This window comes from Papio anubis, chromosome 7 (genome assembly GCF_008728515.1).
Source record: "Papio anubis isolate 15944 chromosome 7, Panubis1.0, whole genome shotgun sequence".
Taxonomy (NCBI): domain Eukaryota; kingdom Metazoa; phylum Chordata; class Mammalia; order Primates; family Cercopithecidae; genus Papio; species Papio anubis.
The window spans coordinates 126,928,940-126,947,923 of record NC_044982.1 but is presented as its reverse complement, the minus strand read 5'-3'; the positions used below and the strand labels follow the sequence as shown (position 1 = coordinate 126,947,923).

At 33.4% G+C, this 18,984-nt stretch overlaps 1 protein-coding gene across 2 annotated transcripts in view; it reads right to left on the bottom strand.

Annotated features, from left to right (window-relative positions):
• Positions 1-18,984, bottom strand: part of VPS13C (vacuolar protein sorting 13 homolog C) — an 80,641-nt gene that overhangs the window by 15,576 nt on the left and 46,081 nt on the right. For both annotated transcript variants that reach the window (XM_031668573.1, XM_031668572.1), the window contains exons 22-35: positions 16,097-16,238; positions 14,573-14,713; positions 13,716-13,797; positions 13,531-13,600; positions 12,809-12,920; positions 12,575-12,688; positions 10,597-10,736; positions 8,959-9,040; positions 7,706-7,819; positions 6,846-6,921; positions 5,225-5,388; positions 3,965-4,010; positions 1,525-1,648; positions 695-809 (exon numbers count right to left, since the gene is read on the bottom strand). In XM_031668573.1, the coding sequence (XP_031524433.1) occupies positions 695-809; positions 1,525-1,648; positions 3,965-4,010; positions 5,225-5,388; positions 6,846-6,921; positions 7,706-7,819; positions 8,959-9,040; positions 10,597-10,736; positions 12,575-12,688; positions 12,809-12,920; positions 13,531-13,600; positions 13,716-13,797; positions 14,573-14,713; positions 16,097-16,238 (1,522 nt within the window). The remainder of the gene's footprint in view (positions 1-694; positions 810-1,524; positions 1,649-3,964; positions 4,011-5,224; positions 5,389-6,845; positions 6,922-7,705; positions 7,820-8,958; positions 9,041-10,596; positions 10,737-12,574; positions 12,689-12,808; positions 12,921-13,530; positions 13,601-13,715; positions 13,798-14,572; positions 14,714-16,096; positions 16,239-18,984) is intronic.

The window sequence follows — 18,984 nt, the reverse complement described above, 5'->3', positions numbered from 1 at the left end:
AAGAAAATAAAGTTAGAAGCATGCAGAAAGATAGATAAAATGTAATCATATACAATAAAAACCAAAGGAAGAACAATTAAGAGGCATTTTATTTTAAAGTCAAGGCAGAAAAATATTAATAAATTTCTTTTGGGGGAAAGCCTGTCATGGGAGAATAGCAATTTATATATGTATATATTATCGAAATATAATAAAGTTAAAACTAAAATAAAAGTCAAAAAGCTCTTAAATTTTCTTCAAGGTTTAACAAGATCATAATTATATATAATCTTTTATTCTCTCATCTAGTTCTATTTACTGAAATCAATCTAGATTTACAAAGCAGTGCAAATAAATTAATTTGGTTTGGAGAAATGAAGCAAAGAAGTTCCAATAATTAGCTACAAAGCAGGAAACCAAAATTAACAATATTAACTAAATGAGCTATCGCAGAAATAGTGACATAACCTATGAGTTAACATTATCTTTTCTGCGCACGACAAAAGCTTTGCTCCTATGTAGAAAAAAAAACACCTGTATTTTCCATTTAACACATGCTAAAATGAAAAACAAATAATCAAATTCTACTCTACAAACTATGTATAACACTTAAAGAAGTTCGTGAATCAGGAACTTTAAGAACCACCCATGAAATCCTGGGCCTAGAAATCATTAAAATTCCATTTCACTCGTGACCATGAAGAACAGAATTTACCTCAAGTAAGTCCGAGCCCTCAGATTCCTGTCTGTCATATGGACGAATGATGCCATCTTCGTGGATCAGGCGAGGAGGACGGAGACTAGATACCTCCTCAGTTGATTCTGCTGCCCTGAATAAGGCATCAGAGTAAGTGTAAGAAATTATGTGAGAGTAATTCAAAATAATGTGTGTGTTGATTAAATATATAAATATTTCACAAAAAACAATCAGTAATTTTAAATAACTTTCCCCAAATAACGCAAAAGTATCAAAACCAAGTCTATCTGACTCCAAGTCCCCCAACCTTTTCTAAAATAAAAAGAAATATCAAAATAATAAAAGCAGGGCCTAGCTCATCGACTCTTTGTATCCTTGGTGTCTAGCACAGTGCTTGGCACATGGTAGGTAATAAACATTTGTTGAATAAAGGGGAAATTCAGCCACAAAATATGTCTTGTCTTTTCTTTTTTTTTTTTTGAGACAAAGTCTCACTCTGTCGCCCAGGCTGGAGTGCAGTGGCACAATCTCAGCTCAGCTCACTGCAACCTCTGCCTCCTGGGTTCAAGCGATTCTCATGCCTCAGCCTCCCGAGTAGCTAGGATTACAGGCGCCCACCACCACGCCCAGCTAATTTTTGTATTTTCAGTAGAGACGGGGTTTCACCATGTTCACAAAAAATGTCTTTTCATATTCCTTTCTGGTGGCACTCTATGTTTAAAGCTACCACAGCTTTCAATGAGACTTTAAGATCCTTAGAAGCACTCAAATAATCTAATCTATTTATGTATTCCTTGTAATAATTAGCACACAGACACATACCTTGCACACAGTATGTACTCAATTACCTCTGAATGCCTTGGAAAGTACTACTGGCCATATCTATGATTCCACCAGTTGGACGAGCCACGGCACCCACAAGCCCTTTTCCAATTCCTTTAAAGAATCCAGCAGCTCCTTCCTTTTTGGCACCTTCAGAAAACCAATGACAATGAATGGATAAAGATATTTTTAAATGAGCAAGTTTGAACTCAACCAAAACCTGGGTCAGACACTGAACTGTTTTACTCAGGAAGTTACAAAAATGTGGCTTTCTAAAGAAGTTAAATGTAATCCTAATGTGATAAAATAGTGGTTCTCAAAGTGTGTTAGAAATGCACATTCTTGGGCCCCACCCCAGACCTAGTGAATCAGAAACTCTGGGGGTGGGGCCAGCATTTATGTTTTAATAAGCACTCCAGGTGATCCTGAAACATGTTCAAGTTTGAGAACTACTGATCTAGGAGTCTCATCAGTACCTGTAACTTGCAGGTGTAAGAAGGAACCAGAAAACGTTCTCTTTTTTAATGCTGACCATCAGATTTTTCAAGGAGTGTGCTTTTAAAAATATATATAACAACTTTATTGAAATACAGTTCATATACCATAAAATTTACCACTTAAAATGTACACATTAAATTTTAGGATAAATTAGCTTTTAGTATGTTCTGACTTGCACAACAATCACCACAATCCATTTTTAAAAATGTTTATCATTTTAAAAAGAAACCCCCTTTCCATTAGCAATCATTCCCTATTTCCCCCAACCTCTCCCCACCAAATCCTACCCAGTGTACCTCCATTCCTCCCTGCCCCTCCCCACCTCCAGACTAGGTAACCACCTAGAGATTCTTTCAATCCCTATGGATTTACCTATTCTGGACATTTCAGACAAATGGAATTATGTAACATGTGGTGTATTGTGACTTTTGTTTCAAGGTTGATCCATTTTGTAACAAGTACCAGTACATGATTCCTTTTTATGACTACTATTCTAATGTATGGAAATATCATCTTTTGTTTATTCATGCATCAGGTGATGGACATTTGGGTTGTTTCCATCTTTCGGTTATTCTGAATAATGGTGCTATGAACATTTGTGCAGTTTGAACACCTGTTTTCAATTCTTCTGGGTGTAAACCTAGGAGTAGAATTGCTGGGACACATGGTGACTCTGTGTTTAACTTTTTGAAGCACTGACAGACTATTTTCCTCCAAAATGACTGCATTATTTTACAGTCCCACTGGTAGTGTATGAGGGTTCCAATTTCTCCGCATCCTCTTAACACTTGATTCTAGCCATTTCAGTAGGTGTGAAATGGTATCTCATTATAGTTTTGACTCGCATTTCCCTATTGACTAACGATGTTTAATGTCCTTTTATGTGTTTATTGGCCATCTGTATATCTTCTCTGGAGAAATGTCTATTCATATCTTTTGCTCATTTAAAATTGTGTTGTCTTTTTATTATTGATTTTTAATAGTTCTCTATATGTTCTAGATATGTCTTTTATCACGTATATGACTTGCAAAAATTTTCTTCCATTCCGTGGGCTGTCTTTTCCCTTTCTTCATGGTTGTCCTTTGAAGCACAAAAATTTTAAATGTGGATGAAGTTCAATTTATGTATTTGATGAGGTCCAATTTACGCATCTTTTCTAGCAAAGTTTGGCCTAATCCAAAGTCATGAAGATTTACTCCTATATTTTCCTCTGAGTTTAACAGTTCTGCTCTTACATTTAGGTATTTAATCCATTGTGAACTCATTTTTTATATATGGTACAGGTAGGGGTCCAATTTTGTTCTTTTGCTCATAGATATGAAGTTGTCCCAGCAAATCTGTTGAAGACGGTTCTTTCCTATTGAATTATCTTGACTTCCTTGTCGAAGATCAGTTAACCATAAGTAAGAGTCTATTTCTGGATCTTCGATTGTATCCCACTGTTCTATATGTCTATCCTCATGTTAGTACTACACTGTCTTAGTTACTGTAGCTTTACAGTAAGTTTTGAATTTGGGAAGTAGAAGTCCTCCAACCTTGTTCTTTTTCAAGACTTTTTTGGCTATTTTGGATCCTCGGAATTGCCATATAAATTTTGGACTTGGCTTGTCAATTTCTGCAAAGAAACAAACTGGGATTTTGATAGGGATTGCACTGAATAAGCAATGTGCTTTTTAAATGGGATAAAAACAGCAATAGCAAAAATGAGTAAATTGCTACTGAGGGCCCAAACAAATCTAGTTTATCTCTGGCCCTGCTAAAAATATCATTCAAAGTCTAAAGCATGATCTACTACTTAACCTCTCTACTTTCTGAGGAAAATACGTTCATTGAGCAACTTAAGGCTACGAATATAAAATTCAGTCAGTAATTTTCTCAATCAAGTATCAGCAGCAATAACATCTATTATGTTTACTAAGTTATCAAGTCTTCAGACTTTGTAAAGGAAGGAAATATTTTCAACGTACCTTCCACAGGTTTTGTTATTATTCCAGTCACTCCACCAACAACTCCCTGAAAGAGAAATCAATCATATAGTCTGGACTGAATGGAAGGTGTTTCATTTTAAACCAACCACTAGAGGTCTCTACAGACATACTGGAAATAACAACAACAACAAAAATTGAAGACTTAACTTGATAATGTAAACAACATACACATGTAAGTTAGCACTATGATTTTTCAAATAATATATCACAGCAAATCTTAAATGATTTATTCCTAGCAGGAATAAAATTTTATAAAAGAAATATGAGTAAAGCAGATAAAAGGATTTTGAATCTGGCTATGATCCCAATCAGCTATGTAACCACGGGCAGTTGATGAAATCTCTTTAAGTCTCAGTTTCCACATCAGCAAAATGAGTGAGCCGAGCCAAATAATATTTATGATCTAATTATAAATTTTAAGGAGATTACATTGTAACTCAGTGGAAGTGTAGAAAACTGAAAATAAAGGGCCCTCCCAAGGATAGCTAATAACCTGGCAAACAAAGTGCCTTAGTGACTATAACACCCAACATTACAAATTACTATCAAAAAACACAGCAGTATCCTGAAATCATTTCCAAAATTAAAACATGAATATTCTAATACATTCTTAATCATTGTGAAGTAATGGTAGTAAAACTACCTGTATATTCTATAAACACACAGAAAGGGAACTGATGGATACACACTTAAATTGGAAACAGATGAGAGGTGATTAAAGAGTATTCTAGCCTTACTCATAATGTTTTATTTACTTATCAACAGAATAACTTTTAAGTTCTTATAATTATTTACAAGAATATTCATACATCACCTATATAATTAAGCAGTATAATTTTAAACGTATTAAAAAGTAATGAAAGGCAGTTCCTGGTTTATCAACAATTAACTTTCACACATCCCTTCCACAGAAACAGTCAATCGCTGATGACCTGAAGAGCTCCTTCTCTCTCTAGTTTCCATCGGTACCGCGTATCTCTGCTTCTCACTTCCTCACCTTCTACACCAGTGCTAACTTATCATCATTACAGTTTTACGAAATCTGGCAATTCAGGGGATAGATCTGGTGGTGACAATGGGGAAGGGGAGCAAAAAGGAAACTGGAAAGTCCATAATTTATCATTATTTCTATTCTGACAGGCCTAAACTCATAAGTAGCATTCTAAGTTTCACACAACCAGCTAGAAAAAAAATTTTTTTTTTTAGTTGCAGATTTCTTAGATTCAGCAGAGAACTTACTCGCAGAAAGCCCTTTCCTCCTCTGGCCAGGCTGTCTCCAAAATCTTTGGGCTGTCGACTCAACTCTTCTCTTCTTTTTTGCTGATATTCCTTGTCCATTGTAATTGCTGCCAAACCTTTCCCAACAGAACCAGTGATTCGAGATACAACTCCTGCTGCACCACCTATCAAAGACAAGGGATTAATATCTAAAATATACAAGGAACTCAAACAACAGCAAGAAAACAAATAAACTTATTTTAAAATAGGCAAACAATCTGAATAAATATTTCTCAAAAGGAGACATACAAATGGCCAACAAGTATATGAAAAAATGTTCAAGATCAAAAATCATCAGGAAAGTGCAAATCAAAACCACAGTAAGATATTATCTCACCCCAGTTAGAATGGTTATTAGAAAAAAGACAAAAAAAAAAAAAAATCACAAACGCTGTCAAAGAAGTGAAGAAAAGGGAATGCTTATACCCTGAGAGTGGGAATATAACTTAATACAGCTATTAATGGAAAACAGTATGGAGGCTCCTCAAAAAATGAAAACTAGAACTACCATATGATCCAGCAATCCAACTACTGGGTATATATCCAAAAGAAAAGAAATCAGTATATCAAGAGATGTCTGCACTCCCATGTTTACTGCAGCACTAGTCACAATAGCTGAGATATACAATCAATCTAAGTGTCTATCAATGGATGAATGGCTAAAGAAAATGTGACACACACACACACACACACACACACAATGGACTACTACCTAGGCATTTTAAAAAAATGAAATCCTTTCATTCACAGCAACTTGGATGAGCCTGGAGGACATTATGTTAAGTGAAATAAGTCTGGCACAGAAAAACAAATACTGCATGTTCTCATTTACATCTGAGAGCTAAAGAAGTTGAACTCAGAGAATTAGAAAGTAGAACTGTGGTTATTAAAGGCCGAGATGGGTAGGGGGAGAAGAGGATAGGGAAAGATTGGTTAATGGACACAACATTACAACCAGATAGGAGAATAAGTTCTAATGTGCTATAGCACTGTAGGGTGACTACAGTTAACAACAACTTATTGTATGTCTTCAAATAGCTAGAAGAGAGGGTTTGAACGTTCCCAACACAAAGAAATGGTAACTGTTCAAGGTGATAAATATGCTAATTGCCAGATTTGATCACTACCTAGTGTATACATGTATCAAAATATCACTCTATACCCCATAAATATATACAATCATGTGTCAATTAAAAATAAAATTTAAAAAATTTTAAGGCTCAGAGAAGTTACATTGTTTATATAAACAGCATTATCATAATATACAGCATGCAATTGGTTTAAACTAATAGGTGCTTAAAATTCTGTCTCATACAAAAAATGCAGAAATTAACTTTTCCCATCTAACAAGAAAAGGAATAAAATTAAAGTACATTTATTCAACACTACAAAGACATTAAAAAACCAGCAGTCCACTGTTAACTTATTTTCCATTTAAAAACAAGGAAACATGTCTTTTAAAAGGGATTATTAAGAAAGTGATCCCTCCTTTATTAAATAAAAGCATTTGTTTTTCACAACAACATATTTCATAACAATATAATAAAAAATATATACATATACACAAATATGTGATACACACCTACTGTGTGTCCAAAGAGACTTCTCACTCCAATCACTAACCCCTCTGCAAATTCTTCAGGGCCTTGAACAGCACCCTGGCAAAAAAAAAAAAAAAAATTCCAAAAAATTTTGTTATTTAAAATTTAAATAAGTTTAAGACTTTTAATTTAATAGTTCAGGGTTTGCCTGAAGAATCCAAATCTGTAAAAATCTATAAACACTGTGATGAATCAATTTTCACCTCTACCCAAATATGGATAGAATATCTATTGTATTTCAACCTACATGATCTTAGCAAATTCTTTAAGTCAAAAATTGGATAGGTATAAATCACTGGCTTCAATTGCAATTTGAAGTTGGCCTCCCAGAACTAAGTTTCATCAGATTGCTAAAACAAGCTGCAACGATAACAAGAGTAGGAGAGTCCACAGATTTTTTTTACTGTCTTATTCTCCCATTTATTTTCTCTGCTTTATTCTTCTAAAACCCTCATACACTGGGCTGGCTGCTAGACCCTTTAAATGGAGGGGAATAGGTTAGATGAAAGCTGGAATATGAAACAAACTTTGCTTTCAGTTCCCTATTAGTCCCTTCCGCAATGGTGGAACAGTTTTGAAAGTCTTAATCTACCCAGCATTCTACATATTCTTACAAACTACATTAAATCCTGGCAAATGTGGGCAGTGCTCATTAAATTCTAAACAATCATCCAGTGCTATCTCATGTACCTTTAAATAAAAATATTAAATTGATATACTTTTGTGATTTGAACATTATTCAATTCCCAGATACAATTACAATGCAAATTACTATTTGTTATTAAAAAAGAGAACATCCATTTTTCTATACCTATCCTTAAAATAAGTAAGAGGTCAATACCTGGAAGGGTTCATAGAATAAAGCTTCAACTCCTTCAGACAGACCTCTAATTAATCCAAATGGGTTTCCAAGTACATCTAACCCCAATACAAGGACATACATCTGTTTCAAGAACTAAAAAAGAAAAAAAAATTAAATTAAGTCCTTCATAACTGTTTTAAGAAACATCACAATAAAATAGAAAAAAAAGAGATTTACTGATAAAATTAAGTTTGTGTTAAAAGAAAGCTGTAGGGAATAACCACCACCACATCCACTAATTGATCTTTTACTCTGTGCCAGGCACTATGCTAATACTTTACAAAGAGCTTTTAAATTAAACAGAACTGGTTTGACACACAGGCTGCCACGTAGCAGTTATGTGACCTTCTGCAAGTTATTTAGTATCTAACAGCCTGTCTTCTAATCTATAAAATGGAAGGGTAGGCTGGGTGTGGTGGCTGATGCCTGTAATCCCAACACTTTGGAAGGCTGAGATGAGAGGATCACTTGAGGCCAGGAGTTAATGACCAGCCTGGGCAACACAGTGACACCCTGTCTCTGTAAAAACTTAAAAATTTTTAAAAAGGGAAGTTACACTGTCCTTGCATGGGTGAGTATGCATATTAAATGAATACATAATTCAGTAATTGTTAGTTGTTTTTATTATTACTTTACCATCCTTATTATTAATAAATTAGATGGAAAATAATTAATAACCAAAACAAAAAATAAGGGAAAACATATCCTAATTTTAACACGTAACTTTCATAATGTCTGTATATGTCATAGGAGAAAGAACATTCCAGCAGTGGAAGGAAAGGAAATGTCACCCTGCAGTTCCATGGTATAGCAATTGTACCAAAGTGACCTGCAACAACTACTGACTGTCTCTGTGCATACATACTTGAACCACAGAGTAACTGAGGCACAGGGAGGAAGCAGGCTTAGAATTCTGCTTGCAATTCACTAGATTATATTCAGAAACTGTAATCACTGAAGAAATCAAGTGTAATGACTATAAAGTCACTATTCTTTCCCAAAGTGGTAAAATTGCAAAGTCAAAAAAGGAACTGGAGGAAAATTTTCAAAAGGTGTATAAAGAGGGGTAGAACTAAAGAAATAGAAATCAATCATTGAAGAAAACCACTAAATAAGGAGATTTCAAACTGAGGTAAATTATATAAACATTACTGCATACTATACAGTCACATGAAAATGTTTTGATATTTTATGAAGTATATTCCTTATGAAATACTGTGATAGGAAATTACCTGTTCACTGTAATGCCTAACAACACTCCACATAAGCTGATCTCTCTTGTAAAATTGGTATTGAATTTCATAATAAGCAAGCCTGGGAGGAGAAAAAGGAAAGATTCAAAGATACTTATATAAAAAAAAAAGGGACTTAAAATTTGAATGACAGCTAATGCTAATCATAGCCTATTCTTTCACAATCGACTTTGTATATTTACCACATAACAATTTATGATTGTCTTAATAATGGTTACCAAATTATTATAAAAACAGTGCACAAGTTTTTCATATATGCATAAAGAGTGAGGAGATTCTTTAAAAGTCAACCATCGTCCCACCGCATAGTGGATTTTAAAGGTTTATTTTCTTATTTCCCACTTTGAATTCTTTCTTTTCTTTTATATGCAAAGATAAAATGTTTAAAACATTTTGTAAGCCCTGTTTACACTCAAAATTGTGGAGAAGTATTTCTCTATGTTATTTAAAACTCTACATAAACATTTTAAACAGAAGCATATCATGTTACCATGTGGCAGTGTCATAACAAGCAATTCTTCCACTGTCAGACATTTCCAATTTTTGGTAAAATAATTAATGATGCCATGTGTATGTTGAATATAACTATTTGGTTGAACTTCAAGATTAGATTACTTTTTGGAAAGAATTTCCAAAAAGAGAATTACTGAGTGAAAAGCAACAAAACATTTAAGGCTCCTAACAAATGTAGTTTTCCACTTACACCAACAGTATTTAAAAAGTGCCTATTTCTTAGAACCACCCCTGACTAGTATTAAATAGGATTTTAAAATAGAATCGCTCATATTTTAAAATCTTTGATAAGTTGCTTTAATTTGCATGTATTATTTGATAAATAATAACATCATCATTGTGTTTTCCCTTTTGCTAATTATCTCCTATTGTTCTCTGGCCACTATACCATTAGAATCTAGGTTTTTCTTATCAATGTTTAATATTAACATAATAGTCCTTTCTCTGTCATTATATTTTCCCAGTCTTTTGTTTTTAATTATTTTCATTGATTTTGTTGAAAAGTATTTGATTTTTATGTGGTTAAATATATCTTTTATTTTCTATTGAAATATTTTCCACTGCTTTTAAACTTAGAAAGGCATCCTCTATTCAGAGATGTCTTTTTTTTTTTTTGTCTTTTCAGTTTAGGTTTTATATTTTATCATTCGTTTTCTCTGAAATTTAGTAGTGTACATGTAAGGTAAAAATGATCTACAGGGATTTTTTTTTCACCCAGATAATTACTTGTTCCAATGCCATTGTTGAATTGCAATTCAGTAACAATTTATTTAATGTATACATATCTAGCATTACATATCTCTGAATATAACATGTTTTAAAAATGTTAAATTTACAATGTATGACTTAAAAATTCAATTATTATTCTATATCCACATATTATCTAGACATGAGTAATCAAAGAAAACAAGACTCTTCACCTTATCATTATGAATACAATAAGCATTCCTAAAGAGTATAATCACAAATGGACCAAATTCTCCAACTGTTAAGTAGTAAAGTTATCCTTTTCCTAAGCTAACATTGCACAAGTGGAGAGAATTAATCTCCAGAAACATGACCTTGGTACACCTGCTTTCCAATGTACTCTAACAGAAGTCTTACTTGAATATAAGGTCATCCACATCAGTCAGAGTAGCACCTATGCTTTTCAACAGCAAGTTGACAGACTGAACTGCAAACATTTCCTGTTTTTCTTTGTCTGATCCTTCACCTCCGGAACCCAAAGACAAACTCAAATGCAACTAAAAGAAAAATAATGTTCAATAAATGAAAGCTAAAAGTGAAAATTTTACATATTTAGTATCCAGGTAGTCCAGAAACAAACCAAAAAAAATCTTTCGATTAGAGTCCTAGTGAAAGCTATTATTTGATACTATACATTACAGCAGAATCACTTACACTTGATTCTCTTTGCTTTTTGAAAAAATACAAATTAGTCTGATCCAAAAATAGAGTTCTAATTTTTGCAATGTATATAAATGCCATTGTATTCATATGAAGGAGACCAACACACTTTACAAAAATGTCATAATCATTTTAAGAAGAAAAACATGTCAACTGGCACACAAGTAATCTGCCAGTCAAAATAATAGATAATAACGATAACATGACAATTAAGGTAAGTTAGCAAGTTGTTAAGTTTTTAAAAGTATAATAAGGTTTTCAGTTTCCACAGACCCTCCAACTTAGTATTTAAACATGAGATTTCAGATCCTCATTTAGCTGCTACTTCGTACTGAACCATTAGTGTAACAGTGCAAGAAGATACAGGCAAAAGGTAATTCAACATGTGTAAAGTAGATGAATTTCCTTTCTCGTTTTGTCATTTCCTAGCCATATTAACTAACTAATATAGAGCTCAAGTAAAGTGGACTTGGGGCAAGGCCAGGAAAGCCTGCGGTTGTTTTTTTCTTTCATGTGACCTTCTGCCCACATGAAGAGTCTGGGGGTGCTGGGATCCAGGAAAGGTAACCACAGGTAAACACTGATCCAGCCTTTCCCTAGGGCATCGTTACTATGGGCTATGAAAATAATTGTTGTTCATAATCTTTACCATTAGACTTCATGGCTCAGTTGCCACTGTGCCTAAGAACACAAATAGGTAAATTATCAATCATTAATATCCCTCTAGAATACAATATCCATGAAGCTATTTTATACCTCCACAGCAACTTTCATAATAAGCATTCAGTAAATATTTGTTTAAGGTGTGGTTCAATCCCACAAATAACTGATTTTCACTTAAAAGTGAAAAAGAAATGGTATATTACCTATCACATAAAACATTATCAATTTTAAACCTGACACTATCAATGTCTGGTATCACCAAACTGATATACCAATTTAAAATAATAATTTCATTTTAGAAGTCCATTCATTTAGCTGAAGAACTGGTAAATGCAATTGAAAGTAATGTGCTGTAAACAGTTTTTGAGAATGTAAAGGATCATCAATATTTTAAAGAGTTACTTAATTATAAATCTGGCCCATTACACAAGTTTAGAGCATTATGGTTGATAGCATTTGTGAATTTACTAAGCAGTCACCTTCTCCTATAAAAGCTAAAAAGAACAACAAAAGGGAAAAGAGAAATGAGTTCATAAAGTACAAAATCAGGCAAATGAAAGGTATCCAATTTTCCACTCCCTTAGTTACAATCAAATTTTGGAAGGGGGGGAAACACCACATCAACAGTATAGTACCTACTTCAGCGTTTTCGCATTCTGGTTACGGCACCCATTACAGCTCTCTGTTTAGACAGTGATAGTAGTTACAAAGTGCAACCAAAACATTAAATGTTGGCAAGCACTTCTACGCTTAATTAAGAAATGCTTTTGTCAGCTTCTTCTTTGAATAAAGGGGTTATTAATTCAAGACTGGAAACATGCTCTGGTGGTTTCTCTGTGGGAATTATGGCTGTACATGTGTTACAGAGAATTGTCTTAATTATTTTGATTAATCAAATAAAATTCCCACCAAATACATGATGCAACAAATTAAAACCTACGTTGGTCCACAGACCCTTTAAAAAGTTCTACAATAGTTTCACTAAATTTTCAAATTAATAATTACAACAAACCTTCACAGGAGAAATATGGAAATGTTCAAAGAAACTAAGAATTGACATATCAGTCATTGAAGTCTCCATTAATTCTGCATTTAGAGCATCAATATCTGGTTGGATTAACTTTGTCTGAAAAAAATAAAATCAAGAATTTCTATTTTAATTATTTTCTCTATTATAGTTAGTTCAAAAAAGGCTGATTCAAATTTTTTTAATTTTATATTTTTCCCAAGAAATGAAAATTTTTACCCGTTTTCTTTCAGCTTCAGGGTCTGTTGTTGGGGTAAACAGTACAATAACAGCTCCTAGAAACCCCTGATCAATTTTTAAGGCCATTTCCTGAATGAGGACCATAAAATACCTAAGGAAAAAAAAATTTAAGATGGAAAAGGATTTCTACCAAATCTTTTAATTTTCGATGTTAAAACTTTGATTTTAGTGAAAAGTCACAGTTATATCTTGTTCCTTCATCTCCTAAAACTTATGTTAATAAGATCAAGGTCTTCTTAGATTGAGACCTTCTCACTGGAGTGAAAGCTTCACTCAGGGCAATATTGCTGCATTAACACTTAGCACTTACAGTCCCAAATGCTACATTCGTCATGTCACAGATGAAACAAATACAACTAGATCATGTAGCATGTATGATCCAATTTTTAAAGTTCACAGTGATTACATTAAAGAACACAGCTCACAAATACGTATCATTTAGATTTCACTTACTATTTTATATTCTAATTGGAGTTATAAAGGGAAGAAGATACTTGAAGAAATTCTACACTTTAAAATATGTAGCGACTACTACTAAAATAAGTTGAAGCATAAAAGATTACTTGACCAAAAGTGAATTAATAGGTTCAGTTGGAAAATACTTTTTACATGAAAGTCACTTTCAAAAAGAGTGAGATTTATTTTCAAAGTAGATTCTCATTTTAAATTCCTTTAGAGCAACAGCAGGAATCTTTACTTACTTGAACTGTAAGACTTTACTGTACTCATTAAATCTTGTGATGACACTCACATCAATGAAAGGCTTGGGCTCTAAGAGGAAGAAGTAACACATGAAAAAAAAATAATGCTTTATACTAGGTCAAACTGATGCCTATTTAACTTTTACAAATAAGTTATATCTATGTCACAACTTATTTCTTTTTACCTGAATCTAAAGCAATAGATTTTGGAGGGGCAACAGGATGAAATACAACAGGGAACATTGCACCTGGCAACTGATTATCAACCTGAAAGAAAAGAAAATCAACTTACCAAGATTTCAAATAATTTAAACTTTTAGTTTCAAAGATAACGTTATAGAAGAGGCCACTACCTTCATCGTAATTGTCTGCGTGTATATGTGGTGTAATTAGAAGTTTCATTTTAAACCTGTAAAAGTTATATACTTCAGCAAGGGTAAGGCTTTAAATAAAGGACTATATAAATACTCTCATGATTGTATTAACAGTGTGCAATATGTACATCATTAATGAAAATACTTGTATCTATGGATCCCGCAAGATTTCAATTCTCTATGGTGTAAATAAAACATAAGTGGAAACTGAATATGAAATTAAGGAATAAGGTAAAAAGAAAAAGAATTAAAGTAGGCTAAACAGTACTTAACAGCTAAAAGGAAGGAAGGAAGGAAGGGAGGGATGCTGGGAGGGAGCAAGCAAGCATCCAAAAGGAACCTCCAGCAAAGCTCTGCTCTCTGCCCTGAAGAATGACAAAGGAAAATCTTATATGGGGGTCCCATGACAAATTCAAAGGAACATTTAAAAATAACAATCCCAGTGCAAGAAAACCCTTTTGCAGGCTAACTGCTCAAAATTAGTCTTAACAGTCACGAAGTGTATAAGTAAGATGTTGAATAAACAGGATATGTGGAAGAAGGGGAAAAAACATACAAAGAAAAGATACCAATTACAACAATGTAAACTATAAAGTTGTAAAAAAAAAATTTCATTCCCAAGATTCCCAAAGTGATGATAACCACTTATTTGAGGATGACAACGTTACCTGAAGCCAGTACAATCTGGCCCTTAAACTTCTCTGGTGAGAAGACTGCTTAAATTCAATCTGAATTCCTGATAAAAAGTCTCGTTTAATAGGGCAACGAATAGGGAGGCGCATTTCCATTGGATCTTTATCAAAATTGACCTGGAAAAAAAGCACATGGTTTTGTGATGAGCTGATATTAGCACAGTAGCTATTCCATTTTAAATATCTGTTTATTGATCAAATTGAAAAAATCTTTATCTTTGTGTCTCACCAACAGATCTATCTTAAGGTGATCTACAGTTGAGGTCTCTGAAGCAAAAGCACCACTTTTCTACCAAAGTTATTAGAAAAACAAGACAACAATTGTGAAACTTTTCAAATACAGAAACTATAGTTTAAAAAACATGCTTTATGTAAAAGAAAACTTCTTCAAATAATGAATAGTTCCAGATAATTCTTTTTTTTTTCTTCTTGAAACAGGGTCTTGCTGTCACAAGTGCAGTGGCAAAATCACAGCTCACTGCAGCCTCAACCTCCTGGCCTCAAGTGATCCTCCCGCCTCAGTCTCCCAAGCAGCTGAGACTACAGATGTGACACCATGCCCAGCTAATTTTAATTTTTATTATCTTTTTTGTGTAGAGACAAGGTCTCACTATGTTGCCCAGGCAAGTCTCAAACTCCTGGCCTCAAGCGATCCTCCTGCCTCAGCCTCCTAAAGTACTGGGATTACAGGTGTGAGCCACTGTGCCTGGCCCCAAGATAATTCTAAACAAACTCTGTTTTGCAATCAATAATTGATAGCTTAGTCATGTTTGACACTAATTACATAGTTTTTTTAAATCATTTAAGTATGGCCAAAATTGATGGGGGTGGTGGGGAATGTAACTGGTGACAGTGCTATCCAAACCATCAGACAACAAAGACAAAGAGTAACCAAACTGCATGATTAAACTAGAGCAAGCTGGAAATTGCAGTCAAGCTTCTTCAGACTTCCTGGAGCATAGGTGACTTTTAGTTTTAACTGTGTAAGGGCCCAGGTGGAGTGCATCTTTATTTGTGAATGCCTACTCATGTCCAACAATCACTCACATTTATTGAATTTACTTGAGCAGGTTTTTGTAGGTTTTTCCTGAATGAAATATGTAATTTTACACAGTCTTTATTTAGCAATATGTATTAGTGTCATTCAAAATATTTTAAAAATTTCAATGAAGCAATCTTAACTTCTCCCTAATCTTTCTGAAAACAAGTTCCTTAAGACTATCTGATTTGTTAATAGAATTATAAAAATATAAAAATGCAATAAAATTATTAAAACACCGATTTAAATCCTGTTTCATAGTATATGATTAAATAACAATATGTTTTAATTAAAAATATACTTATGTGTATCAGTCACGCCAATCCTATTAAGAAATAAAAGTTTATCTACTAATAAATTCATTTTTGTACACGTCTTTACCTGGGCATTACAATTTTACTTACTACCACCACCAGGAAAATACACATATAAAAATAAAAAAAAAAAGAATTTTGGTATACCTCAAAATTATTATCTAGCTTAATCCAGCCATGATCTCTTGATATTTGATGTTTCTGATAGGATTGTTCCAGTAAGATTATCTGCTTTTGACTAAATGGCTTCCATTTCCGTTTTGGTTTCATCTCCCAAACAACACCAGAACTGAGTAATTCACACAAAAAAATTAAATTAGCAATATGTATTTAGATCTGTGGAACTTCATGCAATTCCAGATTATTGTAACTATTATTTTCCTATGAAAATTACATTAGTATAAGAAACTTCTTAAAGTAACGAACTATACCTGTGTTGTAAGAGTACAAAAATAAAAGAGGCAGGCAAGAAAATAACTTTTTCTATCAATGTTGACATCAATCAATTAAGGGACTGGCAAACTTTTTCTGCAGAGGGCCATATATTAAATAGTCAATATTTTAGGTTTTCTGGACTGAGACAAAATTCAAGTTATTAGATAGGCAACTTAGATACAAAAGAGAGATATTTAATTGATTTAAATAAATTTTTAATTGATGAAATTTAGAATATAAAATAATTAAGAGCAATTCTTAAAAACAAGTCTATTAATGAAAAAATAAACTTCTTTTGTGAAAGTAACATGTCACTTAGTGTTATTTATTACCAAAATCTATCGCAAATGTTCATCTATTAATGGTAATCTGTAATGAGCATCTTTAAAAATACCATTTCACACAGGTGCTGCCAAATACTGACATTGATCAATGAGAATTTATTATTTTACTAGAGCATATATATCACTTGGAAGGCATTTATAAAATTCTATTAAATTATTCTCTTGATATTTGCCTTTTAGTATATTAATACATTACAGGTCAATCACTTCCAATTCAAAGTTAGGTAGAAGCTCCTCAATTGCACAAACGAATTGTGAAATGAGGAAATTTCCTTACACCTGCATTGAAGTCAGAAAAAATGTTGCTGGAACTGGAGTTGCCGGCCATAAAATATATCCTCTCCAAATATATGTGGAAGTGGAGATTTTGCTTCATGTTTTAACTTTGGACAGCACAGGAAGTACATGGAATATCCTGATATTACTTGAGATTCAAACATTAGTGGTCTTCAAAATTGACTATACTGTAGTATAAATTTTTCATATAAGCACTGTCTTCCAATTTTAGCTTGAAATTCATTTAAAAAATCATCAGTTCTGCAATTATGCGACAAAAACTAATTTCCAAAGCCACTATTATTGGTGTTTAGCTACTAAGTGGTTGATGTGTTTTGTTCAAAAACATTTTAATGTTGGCCCAGAATTCAAAGAGTATAATAAAGTTACTGCTAACCATCAAAACTGCTATGTGGTAACAAGTCAGAAACATTCAGATTCTAGTTCTGGCAAAAATTCACAGAACTGATGATAGTTTAAATCACAAGACTTAACAATGAAGTTTGCCACTATCATTCAAAAACAAGAGTATGGACTTTGAATGTTATTCTTTTAGGCGAATGAAATGCGGATTATCTTCCTTATTTAAAAGCATTATTTTACTATGTTATGAAACCATAGGCCGTGTGTTGGAATAATACAATATATGTTTATCAATATAGTTTCCAAACTAAGCACTTACCGTAGAATATTTTAAAATCACAGGAAAGCTAGAATAAATAGAAAAATTAGAAATTTAAGGCAAAAATATAGTCACCTGTCAGAATGTCTCACAAATATAAAAATAATAATGAGGCTGCAAGCAAAGTAAGTTTCTGAATGATTTATTTGTTAGCCAAGCCGTGAAAGTTTTAAGCTCCACTCAATGGGTGAGTTAATTGAATTATGTCTCGATTGCAGCAGTCAAAGGAATGTATCTGGAGAAAATGAGCTTGTTTAAGGCCATTAGCTCTTCAGTGTGAAACAGTTGTTTAAAGAGGTCTGAAGAATGTCAAGGCTGCAGGTGGCTCAAGCCCTGCCTGTAATCCCAGCAGCACATCTTTAGAGGCCGAGACGGGAAGTGATCACGAGGTCAGGAGATCGAGAATTATCCCTGCCACACAGAAACCCCGCCTCTACTAAAAATACAAAAATAGTCACAGTGTGTATGGGCTTCAGAAACCCCAGCTATAGGGAGGCTGAGGCAGAGAACATGAACCCGGGAGGCGGAGCTTGCAGTAGTCGAGATCCTGCAAATACTGCACTTAGCCTGGGCGAAGAAAAAGCAGACTCCCTCTCAAAAAGAATTGAAGACATTACAACAACATCACACAGAATAACAAATAAAAACAAAAACAGGTATTATGTTTCCCTTGGTTTCTGATGAGTCAACAGGATGTTACCAATACTGGTTCTGCCAGGCATTTGAGAAGTCAGCACTGAGTTTGAAGGCGACTAAAGGATTAACTTATAAATAGTTTGCCTAGAATAACCAGTGAAAGAGAATATTTTCAAACGTTTATTTAAAACATTAATTCAATATAACCCTTAAAGATAGATATGCCAAACTGATTATGGAAAATATGTGGAACAGAAAAGACTTAGTTGGACAAATCCATGTTGGGTAAAATAAGTAAAAGCAATAAAGCCTATTATTATTTAGAGCAATTTTAGCTGCCGTGAAACGACATTACAATTCAATTAACTCACCATTGAAAAAGACTTAAAAACTTTCCTGGCTTGGTTAACAACAAGTCATTCAGAAACTTATTTTGTTTGCAGCCCCATGCTACTATTGTTTCTTTTTATATTTGTGAAGACATTCTGTGTAAAGACGACACAGAGCCTGCCCTTGTACCTTTCTAATTTTTCCACATTGTTTTCCCTGTGATTTGAAATGCAAGGCCACGGCAGTGCTTAGTTTGGAAAAACTATATTTCAACATATACATATTCTGTATTGCTCAGCATTAAAGCTGTAGTTTCATAACATAGTAAAATA